The sequence below is a fragment of the Xyrauchen texanus genome, chromosome 43 (assembly GCF_025860055.1).
Source record: "Xyrauchen texanus isolate HMW12.3.18 chromosome 43, RBS_HiC_50CHRs, whole genome shotgun sequence".
Classification (NCBI taxonomy): Eukaryota; Metazoa; Chordata; class Actinopteri; order Cypriniformes; family Catostomidae; genus Xyrauchen; species Xyrauchen texanus.
In genome coordinates, this window is record NC_068318.1 from 23,955,804 (window position 1) to 23,976,826 (window position 21,023).

At 40.8% G+C, this 21,023-nt stretch overlaps 2 protein-coding genes across 2 annotated transcripts in view; one reads left to right on the forward strand and one right to left on the reverse strand.

The window, feature by feature from the left end:
• fryb (furry homolog b (Drosophila)) overlaps positions 1 to 13,640 on the forward strand; it is a 76,966-nt gene extending 63,326 nt beyond the window's left edge. The window contains exons 45-62 of the mRNA XM_052115893.1: positions 890 to 987; positions 1,251 to 1,427; positions 1,823 to 1,963; positions 2,101 to 2,283; positions 3,678 to 3,842; positions 4,908 to 4,982; positions 5,376 to 5,543; positions 6,240 to 6,437; positions 6,529 to 6,675; positions 6,785 to 6,933; positions 7,043 to 7,253; positions 7,772 to 7,921; positions 8,043 to 8,141; positions 8,370 to 8,453; positions 8,998 to 9,015; positions 9,308 to 9,418; positions 10,078 to 10,280; positions 11,122 to 13,640. Coding sequence (XP_051971853.1) covers positions 890 to 987; positions 1,251 to 1,427; positions 1,823 to 1,963; positions 2,101 to 2,283; positions 3,678 to 3,842; positions 4,908 to 4,982; positions 5,376 to 5,543; positions 6,240 to 6,437; positions 6,529 to 6,675; positions 6,785 to 6,933; positions 7,043 to 7,253; positions 7,772 to 7,921; positions 8,043 to 8,141; positions 8,370 to 8,453; positions 8,998 to 9,015; positions 9,308 to 9,418; positions 10,078 to 10,280; positions 11,122 to 11,380 — 2,636 coding nt within the window. The 3' untranslated portion in view covers positions 11,381 to 13,640. The remainder of the gene's footprint in view (positions 1 to 889; positions 988 to 1,250; positions 1,428 to 1,822; positions 1,964 to 2,100; positions 2,284 to 3,677; positions 3,843 to 4,907; positions 4,983 to 5,375; positions 5,544 to 6,239; positions 6,438 to 6,528; positions 6,676 to 6,784; positions 6,934 to 7,042; positions 7,254 to 7,771; positions 7,922 to 8,042; positions 8,142 to 8,369; positions 8,454 to 8,997; positions 9,016 to 9,307; positions 9,419 to 10,077; positions 10,281 to 11,121) is intronic.
• Positions 13,641 to 13,934: 294 nt separating this feature from the next.
• Positions 13,935 to 15,962, reverse strand: zar1l (zygote arrest 1-like). The gene is made up of 4 exons (XM_052116599.1): positions 15,348 to 15,962; positions 14,474 to 14,566; positions 14,311 to 14,385; positions 13,935 to 14,205 (listed from the first exon to the last, which is right to left on the reverse strand). The coding sequence occupies exons 1-4, from the start codon at positions 15,960 to 15,962 to the stop codon at positions 14,062 to 14,064; spliced, it is 927 nt and encodes a 308-aa protein (XP_051972559.1). The 3' UTR covers positions 13,935 to 14,061.
• Positions 15,963 to 21,023: the final 5,061 nt, after the last annotated feature.

Consider the following 21,023-nt stretch of genomic DNA (forward strand, 5'->3'; position numbering starts at 1 on the left):
GAAGTTTATAGATAAGTACTGTTTTGTTTTTAAATTTTGTTGCTTTATAGTTTGATTTTGTTCTTGAAAAAACTTTGGATTTGGTGTGAATAGCTCTCTAAAGAAATAGTTCACACAAAAATGAAAATTGGCTCATCGTTTACTCCCCCCTTATGCCATCCCAGATGCGTATGACTTTCTTTCTTTTTCTGAACATAAACAAAGATATTTAGAAGAATATCTCAGCTCTGTTGGTCCTCAGGATGTAAGAGAATAAGTACCAACATTTTGAAGCTCCAAAAGCACAAAATCAGCATATAAGTAATCCATACAACTCCAGAGGTTATATGCATGTCTTCAGAAGTGAAATGGTAGGTGCAGGTGAGAAACAGATCAATATTTAAGTCCTTTTTATTATCAATCTCCACTTTTAATTTCACATTCTTCTTCTTTTGTTTTTGGGGATTTGCATTATTTGTACATATCGCCACCTACTGGGCATGGAGGAGAGTTTATCGTAAAATTGGACTTGAATATTGATGTTTCTCACCAACACTTATTTTATCGCTTCTGACGGTATGGCTTTAACTTCATGGATTACTTTTATGCTGCCTTTATGTGCTTTTCATGGTTTCAGAATGTTGGTACTCATTCACTTGCATTTTATGGACCAATAGGGCTGAAATGTTCTCCTAAAAATCTTTGTTTGTGTTCAACAGAAGAAAGTCATATGCATATGGGGTGGCGTGAAGGTGAGTAAATCAAGAGAGAACTTTCATTTTTGGGTGAACTATACCTTTAAAGTTGTTTTATGAAAGGGACTTAAGTTTTGTGTCTGCTATTGAGCTGGTGTCTTATCTTTAATTATTCATATTGTAATTTTATTTATTCTGTGTTTTCTCCTGATCAGGTTTTCCTCTGAATGTGCTCTGTCTGCTGCCTCACCTGGTTCAGCACTTCGGTAGTCCAACGCAGTTTTGTAAAGAAAGCGCGGAGAGGATTGCACAGGTCGGCCCCACCTACTTTTCTGTCTGACACTCCTGTTTTAAAACTCACTCTGCACTTCATTAACATTTACCCCTGAATACACCTGTAAATATATTGTACAAAAGGATTCTGATTTGAAAAAGTGTTTTTGTAGTCATTCATAGTGTGATAGGATAACTACTTCAGAGAAGTCGTTGTTTCACTTTTAGTCTCCAGCCTTCACCACTCTTTCTATCTCTTGATATACAATTAATGTGAGCTGTGTTTTGTGGTGTGCTATCCAGGTGTGTTTGGAGGAGAAGGATAAAAACGCTAAACTGTCTCACCTGGCCCATGTAATGACCCTTTATAAGACTCGCTCCTACACCAGAGACCCCTTCTCCTGGGTTAATGTGGTCTGCCGCTACCTGCACGAGGCCTTCTCAGATATTACGCTCAGTCTGGTGACATATATGGCAGAGGTGAGCTGGATCCTGACTGTGCTTAGTGCTTGAAAGAGTGCACCCAAAAAATAAAAATGCTGTCAAAATGTACTCACCCTCATCTTGTTTCAAACCCATTAGACTTACTTTCCTCTTTGGAACACAAAAGCTGATGTAAGACAAAGCGTTAGCTTCAGCCACCATTCACATCAATTGCATCTTTGTTTCATACATTGAAAGTGAATGGTGACTGAGACGTTTTGTGTGTGTTCCATGGAAGAAATAATAATTATACAGGTTTAAAACAACTTGAGGCTGGGTGAATGATGACAGAATTTGTATTTTTAGGTGAGCTATCGCTTTAAACACAAGGATGATATTGAGTGTGAAGCACACAGTTTTAACACCATCTGACCTCTCTCCCTTCTCTCTAGTTACTAGATAAAGGATTACCCAGCATGCAACAGCCACTGCTGCAGATCATCTACAGTCTACTGAGCCACATGGATTTGGCAGGAATTCAGGTCAAACCTTTCAATGTAGAGGTGCTCAAGACCATCGAGAAATTTGTACAGGTAACATCCATTCAATGCATTGCTATGGGACAACTAGAATTATACTGGTTCATATTAAAACTGATTCTTCTTGTTTTTTTCTAGGAGTTTAAAAGATGTTTTGATCTGTTGTTTTAATACCAAAATGTGTTTTCTAGACTGTTCACTGGAAGGAAGCTCTGAACATTTTGAAGCTGGTCGTTTCTCGCTCAGCAAGCCTTTCTCTACCATCTTACACTCATGGCGACCTGGGCCACCTGGAGGTTAGCCGCATGATGTGGGATGGTTCATCTAAAGCCCTGCCAGGAAAAACACTGGAATTTCATTTTGACATTTCTGAGGTACACACTGCACACAATACATTTCTACAATACAGTTGTGCTGCTCAAATGGCACTGAACAATTGTCCACAAGCATATTTTTTAAATATGCTCATACAGCATATAGTATGTAAGAGAGCTCCAGCTATTATTCCCTTGAAAGTATCGGTTTTCAGAGAGATTACACACCAAAGGTGCTCTGACTCTTGTTCCTGTCACTTCTCAGGTGTGGCCGTATTGTTGTTTTTGAACACATTTGTTATCAGATCCCTTGAAAGGCACCGCCTCTTTTCCTTTGTTTTTGGTAAATTTTAGGCCAAAGGAAAGTCGAGTTCTCAGATTGCTTTCAGAAGGAGAAATAATAATAGCCGACAGAGATTTGGAGTGTGTTTTGACTGCATTCGTGATTAATGACTGCAACTGCGCACAATAAAGAGTGGAGGGGGGAGCCAATCTCTCAGAGAGTTTCTGCTGCAACCAAATGAACAACAGGAAGTGATGTCAGACCTTGTAGGGCGACTTCAGGAAAAGCGGACGCTCTCTGCTGAAATCCCTACTGAAAACACCAGCTTAGACTTGTTTTAAATATTCATGCTGGCCCAGGCTGGTGGATCTTCTGGTTGACCAGTATGATCTCTCTGCAGAAACTGCTTGACCATAAAAGTTGCTGGTTAAGACTGTTAGGAAGACTGATGGGCATACCAGAATCCCATTTTGAGGACCAGCCTCCAAAACACACTATATGCTGGTCACCTTTTTTGTTGGTCTTTACTGTAAGGATGACTGCTCAGCTCTTTAGGAAAAATAATAGATAGAAAAAAAACGAAATGATTAGACCTAATTAATCTAACATTTGGTTGAACATTATCCCAGGTAAGGCATGCAGCTTTATAAATTGTTTTGCAGTCATTTGTGGTCTTTTTTTTTTTTTTTTTAAGACAGAACTGATCAGGAATCAGAACTTTATATAAGGTTGCCCTTTTGTGGCTTCACCTGTAACTACAGGAAACCCTCAGTTCCTAGAATTGAGTCCTTGCCTCTTATCAGCCCTGATGAAAGCGTTGATATCCTGTCCAGATGGAATGGGTGCAGACTGATAATGACTTCATTAATTAGGCTGTTTTTTCCACACGCTTGTTTATCTACAGGAAGGCTCTTGAGGCACAGGGCAGCTATGACTCATGGGTAATATGGGGACTGAGTTTAGGGCTATGTACCATGTGTAAGATTCAATGAGTGTCTGAAAACTTTACAGACCCTGTTCTCTTGCTGGTGTGCTTGTGTTTGCATTGGAGAATATATGTGTAGCCTTGCCTGTTAAGCTTCTTTTGCATTCTGAGTCTGTAGTGTACCATTGGTTTGATTTTCAAAAATGACTTGAAATATGAATAGTATGTACATATGCATGTGTACAGACGCCAGTTATTGGACGAAGATATGATGACCTGCAGGGATCAGGAGGGCGAGATGGGAAAGCCCGCGCAATCGCAGTGACCCGCAGTACGTCCTCCACCTCTTCAGGGTCTAACTCAAACACTGTCCTGGTGCCAGTGAGCTGGAAACGGCCACAATCATCACAGGTAACAAACACTTTACACCTGTTCTTGTTAAGAGGAGGGGAAAATAATTTCAGCTGCTCTACTCCGTGTCATGCAGTGTTTGTGTCATATGATTTTTACTACAATGGGTGAAAGGTGCTATGCTTTGTTCCTGGTAGGATATTCAGCCTTACAGGCTCCGTAGGGTTAGGGTGGGGTTAGGACATCTGCTGCCTCCTAGGAACAAACTGAAGCACCTTTGTACAACAGGCGCTCTTTTGTGATTTATACTAAGGGAATCTACTATGACTCTTAAAGGGATAGTTCAACCAAAAATTAATAACTCACCCTCATGCAATCCCAGATGTGTATGACTTTCTTTCTTCTTCAGAACACAAAAAAAGATTTTTAGAAGAATATATTCACTCTGTATGTCCCCACAATGCAGGTGAATGGTGTCCAGACCTTTGAAGCTTCAAAAAGTAGATGAAGTCAGCATAAAGGTAATCCATATGACTCCAGTGGTTTTATCCATATCTTCTGAAGCGATCCAGATAGTGTTGGGTGAGAACTTACCAAAATATAACTCCTTTTCACTGTACATCTTGCCATTGCAGTCTCTTGGTACGATCGTGATTTCAAGCTCAATTGCACTTCCTTGTGCTTAACGCATGTGCAGAGCGCTAGATGGCGCTATAGGAAATGTAATCGAGCTTGAAATCATGATTGCCAAGGAGGCTTCCTTCAAGTTGTACTGTGAAAATGAGTTACATTTTGGTTTCTCACACAAAACCAACTGAATCACTTCAGAAGACATGGATTTAACCATTGGAGTTTGATGGATTATGTTTATGCTGCCTTTATGTGCTTTTAGAAAGCTTCAAAGTCCTGGCCACCATTCACTAGCATTGTATGGACCTACAGAGCTGAGATATTCTTCCAAAAATCTTCATTTGTGTTCAACAGAATTGTCATGAATGGCATGAAGGTGAGTAAATGATGAGAGAATTTGCCTTTTTGGGTGAACTAACCCAATAACTTTTGCTATCAGATCAGCATCTTCTACCGTAATCTGGTTTCAACTGGCTATTTCCTTCTGTTCCTCAGACACGAACGAGAGAGAAGCTGGTAAATGTTCTGTCACTCTGCGGACAGGAAGTTGGCCTCACCAAGAACCCATCTGTAAGTTCTCACTGTCACCTAATCTCCAGTCTGTTACAATCAAACAAAACTTAAATGTCCATGTAGCAGCCACAGAAGAATCCACTCCATGCATATTTCACTAATAATACATATTTGATAGCCTTGATAAGAAGTGAATATAAAGCATAAATGAGTGCAAAATTGTAACATCTATGATGGGGATTAAGCTTTGTGTGACCCTTATTGTGTTGGTCTCTGACTAGAGGACCAGTAGATTATATTGGTGATTATTCAATTTTAATAAGCCATAATTATCATGCATCTAATGCATCTTCACAAATGAAAAGTTGAATTAGCTTTGCATGATTTGATACAATACCCAATCTTGACAAGACTCCATAGTGAACCCACTGTCTCGGTTTTGTGTCTCAGGTGATCTTCTCGTCTTGTGGTGATCTGGACCTGATGGAGCATCAGCCCAGCCAGGTTTCCTCTGAGGATGGAACCCGGGAGGACACACTAGATGATACCACATCAGAGCAACAGTTTAGAGTCTTCAGAGACTTTGACTTCCTTGATGTAGAGCTGGAAGATGGAGAGGTCAGTGGTCTTTCTTTCTTTTTCTTTTCTTTCTTTTCTTTCTTTCTTTCTTTAATTTTCTGATCTTCCTGACCCTCTCTCTCTGACTAATGTGTCCATTGCATTTCCTCTGGTCTTTCTCACTGTGTGGCTAACACTCTCTCTCTTTCTCTCCTGTGCTGCCTAGGAGCTGCAGGTAAGAACAACTCTGTTAGCATGTGACATAGAGAATGGCAGAGATCTTGTGTCCATACGGTCACTTTGATGTGTCAGTCATCTAGGCTCTCATCTGTCATAGGCTACTGTGACTCAATAGATGATTTGTTTCTTGTTGTGTACAATATGTGGATTTCATTTTACATACTGTAGAAAAGCATGTTAATAGCATCTCATGCCAAGGTATTTGTTTCATCCACATTGCTCATTACTCGCTTCTGTTTAAGTAGAAAACATTCTGAATTTAGATGATTACTAAATCATTTTATATTTACTTACAAAGATGTTTTAAGACATTAAACCCTTTACAAATTACCCTATTGTTGTATCTTGTTTGGCTTTGTTTATTTTATCAGACAATGTTTTGTTGTATATTTGACATGTACCCAACAGTTTACTGTGTTTGCATGTGTTCTTCATTTTTGCATGATTCTGACTTCCACACCCCAAATCAACTCATGTAGGTGTGTATTACTGAATCAGTGCTGCTTGTGTTTATAGGGTGAAAGTATGGATAACTTTAACTGGGGAGTGCGTCGGCGCTCTCTGGACAGCACAGACCTGACTGAGCTCCTGGAAGAGAGTCAGCACTCAGACAGCACCCCCTGCATCGGCCTCCATGACCCTCAGCGGGACTCCGATGACTCCTCTGAGGAAGAGTCCAATTCCACCAGCCAAAGCCTCTCCCACTCTCAACTAGTATGTTCAATCTATCTACAGTGTCTGTCTGTCTGTCTGTCTGTCTGTCTGTCTAGGTATTTTTCTAAAGTTGGGCTTTTTCTTATTTCAGACAATGAACCTGTCGCCATCAGAGGACACCAATCAAACGGACTCACTGTCCACTTCCTATGACACCACATCAGCTGATCCAAACTCTCTTAATGCTGCGACACCCTGCTTGGGAACATCACTACCAGATGACCATATCATGCCACGTGTATGTTTAAAATGACATTAAGCCATTTAAAACCTCTTAATTGAACCAACCTCCATTTAAGAACCTAGATCCTAGCTTTGTTGCAAATTACCCTCTCTCATATTCAAAGGTTTTGCCAGAAGATGAAGACTCTAACAACTTGTCATTCTGTGTAAGTGAGCTCCCAATGAGGTTTGACTGTGGGTCCAGCACCAATTTGGACCTTCCAGCAGACCAGGACCGCTCTGGAATCAACCAGAACCCAAACTCCCTGCCCAGGTGAAACCCGAAACTCTTTAGTGCTATTTTATCACACGAGATGATGGCAATTACCGTATTTCAAAGTAAACTGGCATGGTTATTAACGGGGGTCTTCTTTTTTTCACAGCTACCGTTTTGGGGAGGACCAAGATGATCTGGATGAGCTGGGCTTTCCTCCTCCACCCTCCCCCTTCTTTTCTGCCATCTTGGCAGCATTTCAGCCCACCGTGTGTGACGACGCAGAGGAAGCCTGGCGGAGTCACATCAACCAGCTGATGTGTGACACAGATGGGTCTTGCGCTGTCTACACCTTCCACGTCTTCTCTGCACTGTTTCAGGTAACCTCACTCTTGAATGTAGAAACAGACACTAGTCCTGTTTGAAAATTTCTAAAATCAATCCATATAGGTTTGATTCTAACCTGGATTAACTCTGGAATGCTAAAAGGTTTCCACTGTCAGTAAAAGCTTATAGGAAATTTTTTAATTGGGATTGCCAACCCTGGAAAACTCATGGAAATGTATATCCACTTTTCTGGTTATGCTCAGCTCTGAAGTATTTCTTTGGCTCTTTGTGGGTACAACTATTTTTTAAATAATTATTAAATTATTTAATCTTTATTCAGTATTTGCAAATAAAGTAATGAAAACATAGTAGGCACTAATGCAGAAGTTATTGGAAGATCAGATTTTCAAGTCACATGCAGCTGTCATATCGGTTACTCACTATCATTAGCTACAGCAGACTGTCCATCTGTCAGCTCATTTAACAGCTAATTAGAAATGCTCTAAAATAGCTTGAATAAATTGCAATACAAATAAATTGTTGAATTTTCTAAATGTATTTTCCTCTTCAGAACATCCAGAATAAGTTCTGCTCACTGACCAGTGATGCTGCCAATTACCTTGGAGAGGGCCTGAGGGGAATTGGTTCCAAATTTGTGCGATCATCAGAGATGTTGGCCATTTTCTCCGACTGTCCCACTCTGTATGTGGATGCAGAAACGGTAAGTGAATAGATAAGCCAAACACTATGGTGCAAAAACAATAGCATGACTGCAACACTGACCTCTCGAATAATGGTGAAAAATCATTTTGTGGACATACTGTAATCTTGTCATCTTGTAGATCGTTTCTTACGGGCTTCTAGAGAAGATGAAGTTCAGTGTTCTCGAGCTGCAAGAGTATCTAGACACATATAACAGCCGGGAGGAAGCAGCCATCTCAGTAAGTCATCCTAGTCAGCCACCCTACTCATATAGAAACTCTGGAAGCTACTACATAGATTTAAACTATAAAACGCTTCTGTATCTCTCTACAATCCTCTCATACATAATCAAAATATGCCCACATTTTTATTTATATTGCAATAATGGTAAAACTGCTGTATCTATTGTGTGACTAACCTGATTTGAGTGAAGTTGATTTAATCATTATCCACTCCTCTTTCAACAGTGGTTGCAGAACTGTAAAGCAACATTTCCAAGTTATGATGGTGACGGTGTGATCACATGCCAACCTGGAGACTCTGAGGAGAAGGTGAAAACAGCCTTCTATATAGACTCCATTTACATAAGAAAATAAAAATAGGAATGATCAGTATTTGTTCCTCAGTAGTACAGTACAATTTTCTAGAGGAATTTTTAATAACGTCATTGCATAGGGCCTGCTAGAAACAAAATTCAGAATATGTGCATAGCTCCTATCACGTCTGTGCTTACATTTGAGGTTGGGACACGTGGCCTTATTTAAAACAGTATATCAATATCCGTTAAATAAAAACAAACATATATGATATTTCACCTTTCTGCGAACCATCTTGCATTATTTTTACCTTTTTACCCCTCTTTTCTCCTCTGTCTTTTCATTCTCTGTACCTCATTCTCTTTTTATTCTGCATGGTTTTATAGGGGTTGGGTTCTTGGGGTGATAGTGACTTCCACTAAACCACTAATTATGTGGATGTGATTTCTGGGCACAGTGTCAATGCTATGCTATTGGCACACATTGCATGCCGGGTATTAATACTGTCTGTTTCTCCTTTCTCAACACTTTCCTGTTTTGTGACATGCTTGCTCTACAGCAAATGGAAACTCTGGCTGTAAGTTTGACACTAAGAACTGTTCTCTCTCTTATTCATCTGTTAGAGCAAGTGATCTGTGTTTACTAAGGATGTCTGTAAGAATGGTTAAAATCTCTAGTTTACAGCTTTACTGTTTAGTGCATGCATATTTTTGTTTTTCAATTCAATATACCTGCCAATGGCTAAATACATGAATTGAATTTGCTTATTGAATGGTAGAGTTTGGTATTTACTTTTTGTATCAGGCTTGTGCGTATGCACAATTCCTTTATCATGCCATGTGTCTAATGTATCTCTGTGTCCTCCACAGCAACTGGAGTTGTGCCAGAAACTGTACAAACTTCACTTTCAGCTACTCCTGCTGTTTCAGTCCTACTGTAAACTCATTGGACAAGTGAACACCATCAGCTCGGTGCCAGAGGTATACGCAACTCATTATACCAAAGCCACATCACAGGCAACCCTCTTTTAAATAATTGATTGTTTTCTTTAATAATGTGGGCATGACACTGTGGCCCCAAACAAACACTGCAGCTTGTATTTACTTAATGGTGCATTAAATAACATCCCACTTTAATTTTTTTTACAAGGGCTGTCAGTTTAATATGTTTATTCAGTGCAATTTACTATATAAAAAATAAGGCATTAAATGAATCACTCCCCTGGACCGTAATAAGGAATATTCCTACCATTAGAGCAATTCAAGCTTGAAGAAACACATTCCTGTTTTTACCTGTCCCAGTCAGCATATATAATATTTAGACTTATTTAAATATAATTAGTTATATTTTTTTAATAGTTCAGTATTTAATCATTTTTATTTTGGGGCCTTTCTTTGCAAATAATTTATTTGATTTAAAAAATGTCATCGATTGACAGCCCAACATTTTACTTTACATTTTCCCTAAACATTAAATAGCACTTTTGACAAAATGTTTAAAATCATGGACACACACAAGACTAAAGCCTTATACATAGAAAATAATAATACAAAATTAAAGCCTTATCCAATCACTATCCAGTACACTTGTCATTTTATTGGAAAACACTCAATCCTGATCTTATGCTTTTGATCTGTAGCTCTGGAACATGTCTCGTGAACTGAGTGACCTGAAGAATTGCCTGCGACTAGCAGAAGCCTCATTAGCTGGTAATGAGGAGGACCGGCAAAGGCATGGCAACCAGCCCAGCTTCCCCAGCTCAGAAGCAGCTGTGCAGGCCATCCTCGAGTGTTTGAACAACAACGAGTTCAGTATGGCCATTCGCTACACTCAAGAGTGCAGGTAAGATGTGACAAGGGAGTGTGCAGAACTTTATTCTGCAGCAGGCACTTGTGTGTAGTGAGTAAAATAGTCACTAGGGGGAGACAGAGCTCTTTTAAAAGGGTACTCAAAGGAATGCATCAACCAACAATTGTATTTCTCTGATCATTTTCTCACCCTCATGCCATCCCAGATGTGTATGACTTTCTTTCTGCAGATCACAAAAAAAGATTTTTTGAAGAATTTTTCAGCTCTGTAGGTCCATACAATGCAACTGAATGGTGACAAAAATGTTGAAGCTCCAAAAGCACATAAAGGCAGCATAAAATAAATACATATGACTCCAGTGGTTAAATCCATATCTTCAAAAGCTAAATAAGTGTGGGTGAAATCTCCACTTTCACATTCTTCTTATTGTGTTTTTTGGCAATTCACATTCTTTGTGCATACCACCACCTATTGGACAGAGAGAACATTTTATAGAAAAAGAGGACAAAATCCGTTTCTCAGCTTATCTATGCTTCTAAAGACATAGATTTAAACACTGAAGTGTTACATTTAAGCTGTCTTTATGTGTTTTTGGAGGGGGGTGGGGTAAACTATTCCTTTAAAGGGACAGTTCCACTAGAAAAGGAAATTATGCTATTTGTAACAATTTGTTCCAAACCCATATGACTTTCGTCTGTGGAACTCAAAGAATGGTATGCAGAATTTTTGTCTAGAAAGAAAGTCAAAAGAGTTTGGTACAACGTGAGGGTGAGTAAATGATGACCAGAGTTTTCATTTTTGGGTGATCTATCCCAGTTTGGTGAATGTGGCATTCATTGTTATAGACACGCTTAAACTATTCTTTCTTTTTTAGACGTTTGTGGCCAAATGACATTTTCGGTGGTGGCTCAGAGGACGAGATCCAGACTCTCCTCTACGTCTACTTCCGGCACCAGACTCTGGGCCAGACTGGCACCTTCGCTCTGGTTGGCTCCAACAAGGACCTGTCAGAGATCGGCACAAAGCTCATGGAGCTCAACGGAGAGATCCGCGATATGATCCGCCACGCTCAGGGGTACCAGGTCATCTCATCCAGCCTCCTAGACTCCAGCGTTTCCGGCGTGAGTCTCTGACAGGAAGCCTGCAGCACCCTGGACCACCCCTGGCCTGGACCCCCCAATCACTGGATCCCCCCATAGTCACTCAACCTCTCCTGCACCATCCCACATCCTGTGATCCTCCACTCCAGCCACCCACTCCAGGCCAATTCCAGTGCGACATCTGGGAGTGCTGCTGCCCTTTTGAGGGTGTGTCTCATAAACTTGTGCCCTTTTTAGGAAAACTTGCACGAGCATCATTGACTGTGTTGAACAGGAGGGGGCTCTTGAAAGTGAGTGTATCTTCAAGTCCTCAGATGTGCAGCAATAATGGAGAAACAGAATTGCTCCTGCGTGATTCCGTGGATTGAGTCACTCAAGACACATCTTTTACTTATTGCACTATGTTGACGTTTTCATGTTGTAAACCATGAGGGGAAAAAAGTCCTACTGAGAGCAATGCTGCATTTTGGACAGGAAGCGCCAAAGTCAGAACTTCTACTGCAGGCATCTGCATCTTTGTTGTTGGAAGGATAATTCACTCTAAAATGAAAATTTTGTCTAATTTAATAACCCTCATGTTGCTGAAATCCTGTTTGACTTTCTTCCGCTGAACACAAAAGAAATGTATTTAGGAAAATTCTGAATTCAATAAAAATTAAGCTAAATCAACAGCATTTGTAGCATAAACAAAACAATTATCTTCAAAAAAAGCAAGAATTTTGGTTGCAGTGAGGTACTTACAATGGAAGTGTATGGGGCCAATTTTAGTAGAGTTTAGGCAGAAATGTGACGCTTATAAATTGATAAAAGCACTTACATGAATTCTTCTATTATAACTTGTGTATTATTTGAGCTGTAAATTCGTTTAAATCGTTGTTTACTGGCATTACAGGGTTTATGGTGTTACATTGTCATGGCAACAAAGTTGTAAAATTGGATGTAACGTTACACAGAAATGGTTATTAGATGATTTTATCACACTCAAATCGTGTTTAAACACATTGTTTATGTCTTGTGGCTTTACTTTTGAATCAGTGATGTTTTTGGATTGACCCCTTTCACTTCCATTGTAAGTGCCTTTGTGTAACCCATCTTTTTGCTTTTTACTTCAAGACAATGAGGAACAAGTCAAAATAAATTTTTGTGGTAATCAACATTATTCTACAAATGCTGCCGATTGAGCTTAAATTGTATTGAACACTAAATATTCCTTGAAAAAATATTCACACTGCTTTTTGCCAAATAATGAAAGTCAAAAGTGAATCAGGGCTGTAAAGCTCCAAAATAGGTGGGAATAAATCTCACCACTATAAACCCACAATAACGGGAATCAATCAGGTTGTGTACTAAATTCCAAGTCTTCTGAAGCCATACAATCACTATGTGTGATGAACAGATTGAATTTAAGTCATTCACTCTCAAATCAAAACACTGATTAGCTATGTATGCAGTGGCCCAAATCAACTACAGTGACTACAGCACTGGTTAGACCAAGTCTGGTCAAGACATTTGCGAATACTTTTTACGTTTTTCCTTCTGTGTTCCATGGAATAAAGTCAATGGGTTTGGAACAAAATTAGAATGAGCAAATAATGACAGGTTTTTAATTTTTGGGTGAACTACTCCTTCAATGTGGGGAATGTGCAATGATGGATCATTGAAATGGATGTCTTTCTACTGTAATTGTTCAAGAATGTCTTTAAATTTCTGCTACCAGGACATGTTGCACAGCTGGAGGTGGCAGAGAAGGACATTACAGGATAAGTCTGTATGTCTTTGGTCATTGTCACCATAGTTGTAGCTATTGGTTTAAAGGTGAGAGCTTTTGTCTTTGTGAAAGCTGTCCATCACTGACGTAATGCTAGATATCAGCTTCTACACCTGCTCATAGAAACGCTGACATTCAGCTATTTGTGTTACTGCTGAAGCGGATTCTATTTCAAGTGCTTATGAGATCGTTTGGCTGTTTTTAATCGAAGTTCTGCACTCTACTGCTCATGTCTAGGGTAAATTTGTATTTACAAGTTCAGTGTGCATCAAACATGGTTTTGAGAAATTGTTCTTTGTCAAGTTGCCAAGCATGCATTACTGTATTTACATTTGAATTGTATTTATTTATAAGTTGTATTTTATTAAAATGTTTTGTATAAAAGTGGCAGAAGGCATCATGTGAAGATTAGTTTGTACTAGTGCATGCTAAAACGGATTGCACATTATAAAGCCTCTTTGTAAAACGTGTCTTTACTCCTCGCCATGTAAATACAAAGTGTTTGTGAAATAAATTGATTTGTGCATTCATGATTTTGTGTCAGGATGCATTTTGATGACAGATTGGGAACGGGTTTCAATTCACAGCAACAGCAGTAAGGGACTAGAAGTCCATCTTTGTCAATTGAGATTTTAATTAGTAACTTTTAGAACCTCAATTTATACATGTATATCTTCACCTAAATATCAAGTCACAATTGAAATTTTTCATCATGCATTGGTAATAATTAGTTCATGATGCATCAACGCATTACGCACAGATGCAATTTATACCCAAACGTGAATTAGAATTTCTGAACACTGGTATTTTGCTGCAATACTTTATTCAAGTTTAATACATTTACAAATTTATTGGAATACCAAAATACAATTACATCCCACCCAATAACATCCATGGGCCACATCTGCAGAGACTCTAAAAAAACATCAACGTCAGACCAGCGCAATCAGACTATGTATTTGAAACTATAGATGGTATCACAGGAAAGGCTTTTGCCCTTACAGCGTCCACACAGATCCTGACGGTGAGGACGGCGCATGTCAATGTGCCTCTGCTTCCGTTCACAGCAGCATTGAGTCTTACAACAAACCTAATAAAAACGAACAACTTAGAACACAAACAACATTAAAAAGCACAAAGCAAATCACTAAAGTTGAGGGGTGGGTTAGAAAGAAAAGTGATGGATTCTCAATACCTGGCACTGAATGGACTCCACCCTATATGGATTCAGTCCTGCTTGGCACTTTCTGCAGAGCTGCTTGAAGTACACCTGTAGGAATGATGCCATTTAAACATCTTGGGGGAGGGTGGTGGAGTGTCCTGATGTAACTTGTATGCAATTAAGACAAAACTTTTACCTTGGAGGTTCCCGAGATGCACCACACAAAGGCACTCTCCCATCGAATATTGCACTTACTGCAGTGATAAAATCCATATTTCTGCTCCAGAAACTATACCAGATGAACATTTGTTTAGAACTCAAGTCCAGTGCCACACCAACTACACAGACGTAACCAAATATTCAAGATTGAGGGAGCAACAAATGAAAAAGTCTTAATAAATTATTAAAAATGCCATTTGGGGGGTGGAAAATGCCCTGCTCAAGTCTATGGTGTAACAATTTGGCAGAATGTTTGGTCTCCGTCACAATTCACTTGCATTGTTTGGAATAATGAAAAGGAACAGAAATGAGACGAAGACTATTCGTGAAGACCTTATTCACACTAGCGCCATCTTCGATTTCTAATGGGAATGATAACGAGGCTGAGAGGGATAAACGTGCATTCAAATGGCACGAACTGTATAAAGTGAATACATTATAATATATATTTTCCCACAACTCGGTTGTCAGAGTTCTTTGTATACTGAATGTTCTCGGACAGATATTTGATCAATGTTTTGTAAGCAGAACAATCCAAAAATTTAGAAGACTGTACTTCCATCCCTCACAGCCTTGTCATTCTTATTAAAAATCAAAGATGGCGCAAGCGTGAATAAGGTAAACAACAAAAAAAAGAAACACTTAAATTGTAATAAAATGTAGTTAACTAGAATTTCAATATAATATCACTTAAATTACACTTATACCTTAAACTTTTAAGAACACAAAGTTAGTGGATCTGATTTTTTATGACGACAATTGTGGTGACTATTGCAAAGGTAACCGCTTAAATTGCACCACTGTAGAATCGATGGCAGTTTGATAATTATTTGGTAAGGGCCGTTTCAAACCTGAAAGTTGGACCGTTTATTTCGCTGAATTACTGCCCTCTCTGGCCGGGCTTCGTTGTGAGTGACTTCATCCTGTTCACACGATTCACTGTCCGATTCACTGTCCGTCTTGAAGCTTTCGTCTTTATGCTCGTCCCCTTCATCTGCTTTACTTTCAGCGGCAGTCGTGGGCAAGGAGAAAATCCTGCGGTCGAACACGGGAGAGTAGATGGCGACGGGGCGGGAGAAGCGCACGGCGCTGATGGGAGTGCTGGGCAGCGTGTCTTTCAAAGGGCTTGTCTTCGGAGACGCCCACTTATCCCCGCGATAAAACAGCGTTTTGGGGCCGAGCGAGCACTGCACAGTGGCATCTACCTTTGGGTTCACCTGGACGCCGAACTCCCTCGTGTTGGCCTTGCGCAGGCGCGGGGTTAGGTTAGGGTTCACCTGAGATAATAACGCTTTTAACTGAGCACGCTTATAAACGTCAAAATAGTCTGGGGCATCTGGCGGCACATACACATTGTTTCCCTTTTTGTTCCAGTTTTGGTGCTTGAATTTTGGCTTTCCGTTATAAAAGGGGAAGTAGCCAGGATACCCTCCACAATCGTAAGGTGGAATGAGAAACTCGTCCATTGTGGTGAGATAACTAGTAAGACCGCTGTTGAATATTTATGAACTCTTTGACCACGAGCAAGCGCGTTGATTGGTTTTGAAAATTGGCGCAAAAATCAAGTGTGGGCGTGGGTCTCATGGAGATAATGAAGGTGGATTCACCTCAAGCGGTTAACGGTCGCTCTACGTTACGTTATCTTTATTTATTAACTTACAATTTAATGTTTGTTAAAAAAATAATAGACTGTTGTTTAAAGAAAGAAACCAAATCTATCTCAAGCTATCCATTTCTAGCAGCTGAAATTGCAGTTGACATAAAAAGCCTTGTGTCAGCAATGTGACGTGAAATTCATTTACAGCTTTTTAGATTATATTTTAAAATGTGTATAACTATTATATATACAGTAGCCTATAATTTGTATGACCTAATATTAATTGAGAGCCAGTATGGTATACTTGTATTTGTACTTAAAAAAATTTGTTTTTTATACTGCAGGGCTATTTAAGTGAACTGCAAAATGGCCATTTGAAAAAACTTAAAAGAAATGGTGACCAGGCAGTGCCCAAAATATATACCTTTATGTTTATATATATATGTACATACATAATCCATGGTGGTGCGTTAAACGTTTATAATGCACAACGTGGATGCAAAGAAGGAAATGTTGCCTCCTAGAAGTGCATTCAAACCATTTAACGCACACCTAGCCATGGATTATCCATCTTACACAATGGTCAATTACTAGGATTGATTAGTTACAGCTGTCATTTACTTTTACAGCACAAACTAATGGAAGCATAACAATATCGATTGACTTTATCTACAGTTCTGCCTATTCTAAATCAGACAGAGGTAAAGTATTGCGTTAATATTACAGTTCCCATACGATTCAGTACTACTACGCCATCGACATACACGAGTCAGCGGGCGGGATCTTAATGGCAACGAGAAGACTCTCCGCTCACCTGCAGTGTTCCAGTGAACATTTACTCTGCCTCGCGCTTGATGTTTTGCTGGTGAACGGGCCGCTTTAGCATCCTGATTCCCTACAGAGCTTCGTCAGGAGATTTGTATTCTTATTCTTATAAGCTTATATTATATATATATATACAACTAAAAGTGCCACTTATGTGCTCATGTCTTTTTTAAAGATGTTGTTCTGTAAGTGTTCCTTATGCGAGGGACACATTCAACTGTCAGATCAGCATGAGAGCTGCATTCACTGTCTGGGCTTCGCCCACACAGAGGTAGCTCTCATGGAGACAAACTGCCCTCACTGTGAGGGCATGAGTCTTAAGATGGTTCGCTCATGAATCGCCCTCATTTTGAGGGCTGATTCAGCCACCCGACAGGGCTGCAAGATAAAACAGGATGAATTTGAGGTGGATCTTGTGCCGGCATGCCTTGCAAGCCCCTCAATCTCCATATACTATGCCGATACAGTATGTGCGTGATGCGCTTCGGCCCTCTGTAAGAGCGCACAACCTCGCCAAGCAGGTTCAGCACTCCATGCGATGGCGGTGCTCCAAGTTTTCCAAGCTAATTTCCTCAAGCAAATGGACAAGCAAGACTACAATCCAGAGATGTTCAAAGAGCTTTGCACCGCTATGGACTTAGTGCTGCGAGCCACAAATGTCACAGCACAGGCCATTTGCAATTCAATGGGCAATCTGGTAGTTTGGATCGTCACATCTGGCTGACCCTCATGGAAATGTGTGACCGCTCTATTTGATGCTCTGGTGTAGGGCTGAAACGATTAGTCGACGTTAACAACAATGTCAACAATAAAAAATTGTTGACAAAAATTTTGGTTGTCAAATAGTTGTTTTATCTTATTTAATGTAACATGAGATCACATTAAACTGTAATGATGACGCGCGAGAGCAGCACTGCGCCTGACTGAGGAGTGGAAGAATTACACCACTCACAGTCCAGACACAATGCAACAAAATACGTTTTTGATTCATTAGGTGGGAAAGGAGTAAACGGTATACTTGGGATTTCAACTCAAAGGTAAGACTTTAATTAAACAAACTCAAAACTGGTTTTTCAGCACAATACTCAGAAACACACAGCATGCTTGCTTTTCAGCAGTAACACTCAGTACAGACCTTTGTGTCTGGTAGCTCTCTCCCTGTCTCGTCACTGGCGTGGTCGCTGTATACCACTCTCCCCAATGCTTACTGCAACTAGAAATAGGTGTTTGACATTATCAGGCTCAGGTGTGTGCACTCTTACCACTTTCTCTCTCTCCGGACAAATGCTTGACAGGGAGAGAGAGCTCGAATAAAAGATTGTAGACAAAAAATGTCATTGTCGAATAGTCGTTTGATCTCATTTAATGTAACGTGATATCACATTAAACTCTAATGATGATGCGCAAGAGTAGCACTGCGCCTGACTGAGGAGAGGAACAGTTACAGTCCAGATACAATGCAACAAAATATTGGATATTTTAGGATATTTCTAAATAAAAAGTATTTTTTCCCTTTCCCTTTTTTGCCCCCAAGAATTATCAATCTTATAATAGTTAGTTGCAGCCCTACTCCGGTGTCTCCAGCCAGCCTTTTCGGCTGCTCTGTGTATAGATTTGCTGAGCACTATGTCACAACTCGGCAACACTCACAGGCTATGATACATTTTATGCCAAAACGGAGCAATACTTCATCACAACCGGCTTGCTCCCGCTCTGTCTCGGGCCAGCTCCCAGCTAAAAACCCCATGCCTGCTGTCACAACTCTGCCAAAATTCGAAGCTGAGATGCCGGTAAAGCCACACAAGGTAAAGCCGTGGACAAAGCGAAGGCAACTGCCAACTCTTTTTGAGATTCGCGTTCGAAGGAACTGCGTATCAATTCAAAGTCCTGCCCTTCAGATTGTCCCTGGATCCATTATTGGCCATTACTGGCCCTTGACGATTGGCTATTAATGGCCCAATCAGAGACTCTATTATGTCAGTACCGGGACTTATTGCTCCAACATCTGAACAGCTTGGGCCTCAATGTCAATTGGGCGAAATGCTTGCTCACCCAGCCAACAAATCTCTTTTTAAGGAGTGTTTCTTGACTCCGTGAGCAAGTACACTCATCTCATAAGCGGGCACGTTCAGGCCATTCTCAATTGTCTGTCTCAGTTCAAACTGGGGAGAACACTTCCACTGAAGCTGTTTCAAAAAGCATTGGGGCTTATGGTATCAGCATCCACCATCATTCCATTAGGTCTCTTACACGTGACACCCCTTCAGTGCTAGCTCAAGCGCCATGTGCCTCGGCATGCTTGGCACCACGGGTGCATGCGCATCACTATATCTCTAGCTCTAGCACCTTGGACAGCTTATGCCTTCTTCCAGCAAGGTGTCATGCCGGGGCAGATTTTCAGGTGGAAAATGGTGACCACGGATGCTTCCAACACAGATTCGGGGACATTGTGTGAAGGACGCTTAGCTTTCGGCACCTGGACAGGTGCGCATGATTCGTTGCACATCAATTGCCTTGAGCTGTCTGCTGTTTTAATAGCCTTGAAGGCTTTTTAATCCGAAATAGCGAATTATCATGTTCTAATTTGCTCAGACAACACAAACGTGGTGGCGTAAATTAACCGCCAAGATGGAATTCGTTCCCTACCAATGATGAGACTGACACGTCATCTGTTCCTGTGGAGCGAGCACCAACTCCTTTTACTGGGAATGATTTGGGAAATATTCGGCAAAGCGGAGATCAATCTATTTGCCTCCGTGGAGAATGCCCACAGTCCCCTCTGGTGTAGAGTCGAAGTGGCCCAAACTGTCTCGGTTTACAGTGATGATATAGATGTTTTTTTACAGCACTCTATGGGAAATACCACTGAGGAGGACTCTCATCTCTCAAGCACAGGGCACAATCTGGCATCCCCAGCCCCATCTGTAGAACCTGCATGTGTTACCCCTGAACGGGTAGCGCTAAACTTAGCTCAGTCGGTTATGAACACCATTTTGCAGGCTAGAGCACCATCTACAAGACGCCTCTATGCACTGAAATGGAATGTGCTCACTAATTTGTGCTTTTCACATGGCAAAGACCCAGTGAACTGTCCCATACCTGAAATTCTCACATTCTTCAAGAGCGATTGGATGCAGGGCTCAGTCCATCAATGCTCAAAATGTATGTGGCAACTATATCTTCGTATCATGCACCCGAAGCCGGTACCTATATAGGCAATCAAAATTTAATCATAACGTTCCTGTTATGTATACCCTGTCTTGTTTCACTGTTGCCCTTTTGTTTGCCATTTTTGTCACTTTTGCATTTCTTAGTTTTCACTTTAGTCCCTTATGTAACTCCATAGTCCCCTTGTTAGCGTTCGTGTTTTCTGTCATTGTTTTCACCTGCCCTCATTAGTTTGCCTTTTGCTTCTGTTAATCACCTTGTTATCTTGTTTGAGTTCTGTTCGTTTATTGGCCCCTTTTTCCCATGTTTATGTATTTATACCCTGTTTCTTTGTTCAGTCCTTGTCTATCGTTGTTTGATGTTAGCCTGGTGTGTGTTTCCTTCCCGAGTCCTCTGTTTGTTTACATCGTGTTTAGTTTACAGTTTTTATGTTTTATTTCCCCATTGTGGGTTGTTCCTTTGTGTTTACCTGTTTGCTTATTAAATAAAGTTTAAACTTCTTTTGGATCCGCATCTCCTCGTCTGCCTCGTTGCTCAAGCGTTACAGAACGATAGACCACACATGGATCCAGCAGCTATACGGGCCAAATGACGGCTGCTCAACTTGCGGCAAGAAGACCAGCCTTTGGTAGACCACGCTCTCTACTTTCTCCTCCTGGCGACCTTTACGGACTTCCTGGACTCCGCATTGGTGGTTTTTTTTTAAGGACAGCTTAAATCCCTCGCTGAGGGAGCGGGTGCCACAGGCAACACCCGGCTGCACTCTCCGCGACTACCTGGAGACGACCCTACTAGCGTGCAGCTCACCGCTCCCTGTCACACCAGCCTCACCTGTCAGCGAGCAACCCCCCACGCCAGTGGCTTCTCTTGAACCTGCACAGTCCACTTCGTCCGCCCGGAGGAGGAGGAAAAGACAGGCTTCCGCCTCCCGGCCCAC